The sequence below is a fragment of the Geospiza fortis genome, unplaced genomic scaffold (assembly GCF_000277835.1).
Source record: "Geospiza fortis unplaced genomic scaffold, GeoFor_1.0 scaffold171, whole genome shotgun sequence".
NCBI classification, from domain to species: domain Eukaryota; kingdom Metazoa; phylum Chordata; class Aves; order Passeriformes; family Thraupidae; genus Geospiza; species Geospiza fortis.
Genome location: NW_005054313.1, coordinates 5,887,917 through 5,897,929, shown reverse-complemented (window position 1 = coordinate 5,897,929; position 10,013 = coordinate 5,887,917). Strand labels below are relative to the sequence as shown.

The 10,013-nt window shown below is 35.9% G+C and overlaps 1 protein-coding gene across 3 annotated transcripts in view; it reads right to left on the bottom strand.

Moving 5' to 3' along the window:
* Positions 1–3,607: 3,607 nt before the first annotated feature.
* The window catches only part of UNC13C (unc-13 homolog C), a 133,521-nt gene continuing 127,115 nt past the window's right edge, over positions 3,608–10,013 (bottom strand). For all 3 annotated transcript variants that reach the window (XM_005419659.2, XM_031055882.1, XM_031055883.1), the window contains 3 exons: positions 6,918–7,010; positions 6,013–6,172; positions 3,608–5,129 (listed from right to left, as the gene is read on the bottom strand). In XM_005419659.2, the coding sequence (XP_005419716.1) occupies positions 4,844–5,129; positions 6,013–6,172; positions 6,918–7,010 (539 nt within the window). In that variant the 3' untranslated portion in view covers positions 3,608–4,843. The remainder of the gene's footprint in view (positions 5,130–6,012; positions 6,173–6,917; positions 7,011–10,013) is intronic.

Genomic DNA, 10,013 nt, shown 5'->3' with positions numbered 1-10,013 from the left:
TTAAATGGGTAAACATGACTGAACAAAATGTGTAGGCCCTCTTAGAACTGAATGAAATGCAAGTTAGAGCTGCCTCAGTAATGGTTAGCAGCTCTTGTGTATCTTGAGCAAGTGAAGATGGAGATCTCTGATTTTTGCCTGAGTCTGGCCTGTTACTTGCTCCACTTGTGCTTACCCCAGTGTAGGTTTGTTTTTTCCTTGGTGTATTTGGTCAGACAACAGTGTGTGTCCAGTTTACAGAGCAGAGCTGGGAACAGCTCAGGAAGCTGTTCTGTGGCCTGAGCTTCTCTGGTTTGTCCTCTTTGCCTGGAACTCCTACTACTGCTCAAAAAAACCCCTAGAGAAATGGGTGTTAACTTATGTGAGAGCCCGAGGCAATGCAGGTTGGAGCCTGGGACTGTAGTGTGTAGAAATAACAGAAAAATATTAAAGAGCAGACTTCACTTCCTTGGATTAACTTTTCTGATTATCTTGTATTTATTTAGTTGAAAATTCATCTATGATGCTTTAATGGCTTTCACTACAAAGTGAAAGTATGCCCACTTGTTATTTCATATTCTGCAGTGAATAATTCATTGTGCTAAATTGATAGTGAAGGCTTTCAGGGGTAATTGCTGGAGTCTTTGAAATATAAAACTGAATTCTTACAATGAAATGGTCATAGGCTGAGACATTTAGGAAGTTTGTTTAGGTAAGCTGTCAGCTACAGACTCTGTTTGAAAAGATACTTCTGTTCACTTGGTTGCCTATTGGGTTTATCTTCAATTTAGCTTTTATAGATTCATCATTTAGAAATGCATTTATACTCTGAAGCGTGTGTGCGTGCATTCATTCAGCATAGAACACCCAGGAGAAACAGATATTTTCCATACACAAACTGTAATTTTTCTTTCTCTCAGCCAATACTTACAGTGACACGTCTTTAGAATATCCCAGTTCTGCTTATTAGTCTCAGTCTTGTGTTTGTATCAGGTCTTGATTATAATTTCTTTAAAAAATTTAGAATTTATCTCCTGAAGATTTATTTCTATGAATTTTTCATAGTACAAGTCAATCACACAAATCTGGTGCCAAAATGCAAAATAATATGAGAATACCATCAAAATAAGCATGTGTAAACAGCTGAATGCTTTCCAACTCTTGCCCAGCTGTATTTTACAAATAACATTGAATCCATTTATGTTGATTTTATGTCTGCTAGCTGAATTTAATTTAATACAATAACTTAGTATTCTCCCCATATTTGTTCAGGTCTTTAGATTTCAAGGGATTTGTGAGAAATGTGTATTTAATTCAGACTAATACAGTAATGGTAAATTATTATTCTGTTTACAGTATTTGTCTACAAATTTGATTTCTACAGTCACTAGCATGAGAATATAAATGAAAAGTAGTCAAACAAATGGAAGAAAAAGAATGGAAATTATTGGTCTATTATTATTATTCTTTTCTGTAAGCTTCTCAAGTAAATCACTAGAGTCATGTCTACCTAAGCCAAATGGGGGCATTTGCACATGCCAGGAATTCTTTATGAAAGAATCCTGATTCTTTCAGGATACAGACAAAATGATTTGAAAAAATGTCTCATATTTTGTTGCTGGGACAGGTTGAGCCTCTTGATGATAGCCCAACACCCATGAATTGATTATTTTGATGCAAATTTAAGTCTCCAGAAGACATAAAAGGTATGAAGAACTATGCACATCTCCCAGATGTTTCCTTTGGTATTTTAGCAGTTTCCTGAGTTCAGTGTCCATATGCAAAGAAAAGGCCAGTTCCAGCACTGTGTTCTTAATTCAGGTATCATCTCAATTGGCATTAGGGAAAAAAAAACCCTATTTTAAGTAAGGTGTTTGAGATTCAGAATGGCTGCTAGTTTTAGTTTCTTATATTATTTTAATTAATACATTACATCTTTGCTTATTTTGTCAGATACTACCTTAAAATTGCTTTAAGGAAAATTTAATTCAGTTTCTATATTTGGCTCTTACATTTTCACTCTAGAAAACAAAATAAAAAGGGAAAAAATATTTCTCAGTCTTTATTGAACAGTTTTATGTAAAACTGTCAGTTGACTTGAAGAGCTGTCATGTGACAGACTTCTCTGAACGTGTCTTTTCAGGTGCACATCAAATGGTTTCCATGTAGCAGCTGTTCCTTGGAGAATGGAAAATTTGTTCTCAAATTAATCTTGCTGTTCTCTGCTGTCTTTTTTTCTCCTTTATTTCCCTAAGAGCATATATGTATATTTACTATCTTAACTAACCAATGCAAATGGAATTCCATGTAGGATTTTGATTGCATCAGTTGTTGCTGAGAAGTGAAGCTGCAGGAACAGCTGTCAGTTTGCTTAGGTTAGTTCAGCTGAATTAAGAAAATTCTCACAAGTTGATTTTTTTTTTAATGGGATATTTATTTTCTAAAAGAGATTATAACAGCTTTTAAAACAGCACTGAAAACTCTTCCATGTCAATCATTTTGACTTCATGAAATGTGTGAGGTCCGACTGCCTGTGCTATTGCCTTTATTTGTATTTTGATTCATAACAAGGCTTAAAGCAGTCCTGTGCTGTAGAGTTAATGCTTTTTCCTCTTATCTTCCACATGACAACTTTTGATCTATAAATATTTCTCTGTCAGAAACAGTGAAAGACTGAAGTGTACTGTATAAAGCTGTGGATTATAAGGGATGGTTTGCCTGATTGCTTCTGCTGTGTGCAGCTGAGGGAGACCACTACAAGCAGTAATTGCCTGCCTTGACTGATTTCATTGTTATTCCTTTATCCCCAGTCTCGGGGATAAACAGTTAAGTGGTGGTGATTACATTATGCACTAAAATGTGTGCCATTTTACAGTAAAATAAACAACCACAGAAAAATATGATGAAAGTGCTCCAGGTAAAAAAACCAGAAGCTGTTTACTCCAGCCTTTCTGGTTTAGTTCACAGGGCCACGAATGACATATTCGGTAATTCTTTTTGCATTTTGTCCACAACAGTGTTCTGTACAGGAACAACCTCATCTCTTGATTATTTTCCTTTAGTATTTGAAACTGAGCCTGCTGATGTTTTCTTACATCAAATCTTGTTAACTGTAAACAGAGTCTGCCTACTGTTCACACTTTGGGCTATACCTGGCAGAAACACAATTTGAAATCTATGATCTTAGGGGAGTGTTCTTAACTCTCTAAAGACTGTGCATAACTTCTCTAAATGTCTAAATATACTTATGACAAATCTAATTTTTAGTATTCAAGGAAGAAATTTGAGGATATTTAAACACCTTAAAATCTCATCTAAACATCTAACCAATATCTCCTGGAAAGAATCTGGTTTATGTGCACGGAGTCATGTGTTAGGTTTTTAGAAGGCTGACATCAGCAAACAAACTATGTGTCCTCCCTTCCCTTAGCTACTTTTTCCCTAAGCAAAGCTGAAAACTCCAACCTGTGTAATGAGAAACACTTGTGAGCAAAACCAGTGACAAATGTGTAGCATTACACAACATTTTTTTATATGTGTGTGTGTATATATATATACCTGCCTAATTAATTATATTTTTAGGACACTGAGATATCAAATTTTACACTTATAAAACAGCCAGATTCCAGACAGTGCAAATCATACTTTAATATATTATAAAGCTATATAGTAAGCCCACTCCATGGGCTTCACATGCACATAAAACCAAGAGTTACATAAATAATATCAAATGACAAAACTGGAAAGCAGTTTCTGCATACTTTATTTTACAATTCCTCACTAAATATATTTACAGGACACAGAGTTTGCTTTAGTGCAATACATAGTAATGTTGCATAAGTACAAACTGTTGAACTTTTCTAAAAAAAATTAAAGAAATAAAGCACTTAACTGATGTTACAGCTAAGTATGTAAAGCAACGTTAATAACTCTGAGTGAAAATGCTAACAGCATCTTTTCTTCTCATAAACAATTTCTAGAAACAAACCACAAACCGGCATTACATATTCCAAACCACTACCCCTTGTACAGTACCATATCATTTAAAAAATCACTTTTTAAAAGCACATATACTGTACTGTACAGCAACCTGTTTCTACAGATACTGACTTACTCTTTTAATACAAATATGATATTACCGTGGCAGTTTTGAAGAACAAAGTTATCGCAAGATATCAAACATCAGTAACAAACTCTGATAAGCACAGCTTCTTGAGAACCTGCTTTAACAGCATTTCTTCACAGTGATATTTATGAAAGGTTGGAAAAAGAGATTAGCATAAAATATTTCCATCCTTTTCAGTTTTTATGCAAAAATCATTACTTTATATTGGTAATTATAAAATTACAAACACTTTCTATAAGTAACTGCATCTGTAGTAATGATAGAAAAAGTCATCAGTAAGACACCTAAAATGAGGCTTGCATAACATGAGAGTTTGAAGAAAAGTAGGTACACCTCATTTTTAAAAGAAGAGTAAGAGATGTAACTTAATTTAGAATCAGCAACACAGTTTAACTGCGAAAACCTATTATCAATTAAAAAAGCTACTTACTTATTAATAAATGGTAAAAAATAATCAAATTGTGATGAGGTGAAATCAACATTTAAAAAGATATGATGAAACATTTACTCTTAATCTTAGTTTTGGCACTTCATTGGAACAATTACTTTACCAAAGACCAAAATATGTATAAAAGATATACAGCTCCTTGACATACCTTGCAAATATAGTACATAAGTACTGGCAAACACTGAAAACATAGTTAAACATTCCCACAGATTTGCACATGCATGCACTAGTCAGACAACAGCATTGTATTTATGTTCTTGGCGGTGACAGTCTTGCATTACTTGGGTATCTTAGGCCGTTTCTTCAGCAGATCTCGTTTCTGTTTTAAGTCTTACAAATTCTTTAGCAACTTCATCATTGTTCCTCTGAGAGAGTATTCTAAGGATTGTCAGGCCAGTCTCATCCACGGAGAGGCTCCTGAGCAGGGGGTACCAGGCGGCGCAGCCGGCCCTGTCGGCGATGGCCTGCAGCTGGATGACGGTCATGCCGATAACGCGGTCCTCCCGCGCAAAGCAGTAATCCTTCACTGACAGGTGCACCTCGTAGGCTCCTGGCTTCTCTTCGTTACCCAGCAGGCTGGGAGGATTAACAATAGGAATTTAGAACAAGGACTTCAGTTTAATTTCCCCCAAGGAATTAATTTGCTCTAGAAATGTTGGGCAAATAAAAGTGAGAGTGATAGTTTAAGTTTTGTGGTTCCATTTTGTTACAACAAGTTATCTAGTTTTAAACTTTCTACACAGGTAACCCTTCAGATGGATTGGTGATGGAGCCTCTGTTCTCAGCAGCCTGAACAGAAACAGAATTCCCTCAATAGCTGGAACAGACAGTTACCTTTCCCTGGAAAGGACAAAAAATGTTCAGCTGGTTCCCTAGCTGTCAGCACCATTACTTTAAATCAGCTTCAAAATATACAGAAAATCCCTGGTAGCAGGCATCAAAAGGAGCTTTGCAGTAAGACACAATGAACTCATTTTAGTCAGGGTTGGAGGGTAAGGGGAAGAAAATAAACTGGTCTCAGGAAAGGGCAGAGAAGTACTAAATTTAAAACTCTAGGTTAGGTGGGAGCTTCTTACTGATTTAAGGATTAAATTAAACAATACTATTAACACATGCACAACCCAATACACATTTTGATATCTCTACAGGCATTCTCTAGAAATAATAACCAATACTTCTGTCCAAACAAATACCTAGGCCAATAGATTCCTAGGGATAGAAATAATTATTTCTCTGTAGGGAAATTAATTTTACTTTTTAACCAGATTTTGTAGGACTGAAAGCTTGGTGTCTGCCATTCATCTTCCTATACAACAAAGATACAAATTAGTAAATAATTTTGAAATGGTGTCTATATATCTATGTTAGGATGGCTTTTTTTGTTATTAGTGGTTTAAAGGCAAAAGTATTTTAGGGAAATTTTCAAAAAATATGCAACTCCTAGAGATAAAAGACTTACAATTGGAAAGTTTCATTGTACTTTGGTGACCAGGTGTTGCTCTTTGTCTTGGTTCCATGTTTTCTTTTCTTGTCACTTAATTTAGGACCCAGTATGCAAACTTCCACGAACGGCCGGAACATAGCTGTTGTTTGCCAGTTTAGGTTATTAATTGCTACAACTATAAAGAGATAAAAAAAAAAAAAAGAAGTTAAATGCAATTCCACTGGAAGTGTTCCAATTAATTACCCTGTATGACTTGGTATAGCCGGTGAAAGGTGACCTGAGAGCTTTTCTATGGGATATGAATACCTGATAAACCTAGGAGATGCTTTGCCCCTTCCCTGCCAAGTGAAGATGTCTGACTACTTCTAGTATTTGATACTTTCAAAAGTATCAAATATAAACATGTATTTTATAAATCCTTCACATTTGCAGCTTCTTTTTACCTGCTACCTTCACTGCAATTAAAAAAAACCAGTTTATACTAATCTGAATGATTCTGTGTTTCTAAAACTCAGATTGTGCAGAATAAAGGGATTTTGTTAAAAATGCGGCTTCTTAAGACTTGGTGTAGTCATTCACCACACAGCTTTGCTGTAGTTTTCAAACGCTGAATTATGTACAAGCAATTGAGAAGTATAATTTGGTACATTTTAATTTATAACTCTAAAACTTAGTATAATAACTTTAAATTATCTAGACAGAGAAGCATAGACAGTACTTGCCTGCATAATCTGAGCTTCTGCTAATGTTGAGCAAGGAAGAAGTGCACTCCTAATCACCTGAAGTGTAGTCAGAGTTTCTCAAGTACTATAATACCCATCATTTTTTATTTTAGTACTGGTATGTTTGACTTAGGATGTTGTGCTTGGAGGTTTGGTCTTTGTTGTTGCTTTCTTTTAAAGTTGGCTGTTTGAACTTACCTTTCACAGTGACTTTATGCTCACCAGTTCCAGGATGGGTAGAGACATCCACCTGCACAGATATCTCACCCACTGAATTATTAGCGGTTTGACCTGAAACAACAATTACTGGTTAGCACATCTGGCTTCTCAATGCATCTGGAGAAATAGACAGCCAAAGGTGAGTGGTATTTTCCTTCAGAAACACTTCAAAATTTCTGGTGTGTTTCACATTTCAGTGAGAATCAGTTACAGATTCATAAATGATTTTGCCACAAAAAATGGATAATTGCAAATATCTGTGGAAAGTGCCTCAGTGAAATAAAAAATCCTGTTCATTTGGAACTTTCCACTCTGTCATTAGATGTGTCTGCATCTTAAAATGCCAGAGTTGGTGGGTTTGTCAAGCTTTTCATGTACCTTCCAAAAATCTTACTGCTAAATGTGTGTTTGGAAAATTACTTCTATATCTCTATTGATGAATCCTTTGCTGAAGGTTTTGTCTCAACAAATTACTGAAGTTCTGCACTGGCACAGACAGAGGGGCTTAAAAATGAAAGAAGGTTGAGGGCTGGCAGGAGAACCAGGAACTTATTTTTTAAAGTTTTTGCTTCTGAGAATCAGGGGAGGTTGCATGTCAGTTTGTACAGAATGAATCTTTAAAAGGACTTTAAATATTGTCTTGAAATGTACCACAATATATCAGATTGTAACAGTAGAAGATAAATAAAACTGAGTATGTTTACTTGTTCTTTGATTGGATGACTGTGAGTGTTGAATTCCGTGAACTGCACTTGCCCCCCAGTGTAGTCTCCTGTGAACCACATAATAAAGTAAAATTCTACCCCTTTCAACTGGCTGCTATTTCTGTGGGTAGCAGAGAAAAGATTTTATATTCCTCTTGTTTATACAAAAATTCCTTACCCATTGGTTTCTTACCCCTCTAGATGAGAAGAGAAGCAAGCATTCCTTTAGAATTTTTCCAGCAGTTCATGTAGAAATTAGAGAAGGTGCACAGAGAAGAGGGAGGGATGTCGTGTAATAATAATGGGGAAAGTGATTTTCCTCCTTAAATTAGTTTATACCTAGAGTAGTTTTTTCTGTTATCATGCATAGTCCTTTTCTTTCCAGGATTTCCTCACCAGTGGCTTTCTAGAAATGAGCTCTACAGTGATGTTTAATCACTGCTTTGGCCTGATCTGTAATTATGTTCTCTACATGGCATGAGCACTGCAAGGTCAATCACTCTTACCCCAAGTGTTACTGCTTCAGAGAACAAGCCTTTTGTTACCTGATCTATCAAAATGTGGAGATTCAGTGGTCATTTAACAGGCTCAGGATATTTAAACATTATTGTACATGTCCAAACTTTCAAGTGAGTTTGGCTTGGAATTGTTGTGAACCTACTTTTGGAACATAACAATTGCAGGGTACCTGTACAAATTTTGCTGTTAGAGGTATTTCATTATCAGTGAGAGGGTTTGGACCACCACTAACATGTAAATAAGAAATTTATTCAGACAATAAAGACATCAGTTTTTTAATGGCAAGAGGTTTAGCTTCAGTGGCAGTAATTAAGTTTTTTGTATTTTGATAATTACTTAAAGCTGTGCTATATGGAAGCTCTGAGTTGGTGAATCATTCTATGGCTTGCTCACAATAAATAACACAATTTTTAAAAGAATTTGTATAAAAAGGTAGGAACCAAATGGACCAGAAAAGCTAAATAGTAAGAATAATAAAATGGCTTTATTTAGAATCCCAGATTGAAATATTATCTGACTATAGTAAAATTTGCTTTTCCTTGGGAAGAGAAGGGAAATTCTCTTTTGGTGAAGGTCATAAAGTTAAAGCTGGTTTTCTTTTCTCTTGCAAACACAGTGTCATTAGGCCATATATCAGTGACTAGCAGGTTTTTAATGGAGGTACATTTAACCCTGGGTGCTGACTTGTGTGAAAAAGCCTTCCCTTATATTTATGTCAATTACCTGGATTAAATGCAGACAATGCCTGTAATTCAGAAAGCAGCTTGCCCAGGATAGGAATCCAATATTATATATATTTTTATGTATAGGGTATTCTCATGGGCTTTGTCATACTGTAAAGTAAATCAAAGAGAGCAGGGACTGGAGGTCCTAGAGCATTAATCTGTCTCATCCTTTCATATTGTGAAATTCCTCCCTTTCACATTGCTCCATAATGCATGGAATTCAACCTCAGCACAGGTACTTTTTGTGGTGATGAACTTCATTACGAATGACGCTGTTGATTACACCTCTAGCCTTCCTTCAGCTCTGAAGTTTGAGTTGAGCATACTCTAACTCTGTTCCAATTAAAAAGCTTTCAATGCCAAGCCAGACAGGAGAAGGGAATTTGCACCACTAATCCTGGGGACACTGCATGGGTAGCATAAACGGAATGTACTGAGAGAGAGATTGAGAAGTTCTTGAACCCTCTCCCAATCACAATTTATAATAACTTACCCCTGACAGCAGTGGGAGATGAGTTAAACTGATCCTGAATATCACTGAAATGATCAGATGGTGTCAATTGCATGTTTTAGCCTCTAGCTTAAAAAAACCTCCAACCTAAAACCCCAGGAAAGTTTTAAAAGAGGACAATTATCATTTTTATTTGATGGCCTTGAGAGCAGCCTGAGGAGGGTGGAAGTTGTAAAGTGTTAACCTCTAATAACGTCAGGTAGGATTTCATCAGGACAAGAATCTACAAATCTGTAAGATTAGACTTGTTCTCTTTCTTCAACTTTTTTATTAACTTATGCAAAATATATTCTTGCAAAGGTCTCCTAATCAGTGTCTCTTTCCTTCTCCTGGTAGTCCATAATTGACAACAGTGCTCCAAGCAGCACTGCAAATATATGAATAGTCTTGTGTGTACAGTGCTGCTTGATGTAGTTATAAACAAATCTGTGCAAAACATCACCCAGTTTTATACTAAAAGCAGTTGACATTGAAATGACCCTACATTCAGTATTGCTGAGAAAACCTCCTTTGCAGAACATCTCAGTGAGCATAGACAATTTCTAGTGGAGTCTAGAACATAAACTTGGTTTCTTTTAATAATCATCCCATCCATCTTTCTCTTTCTGACCTGCTG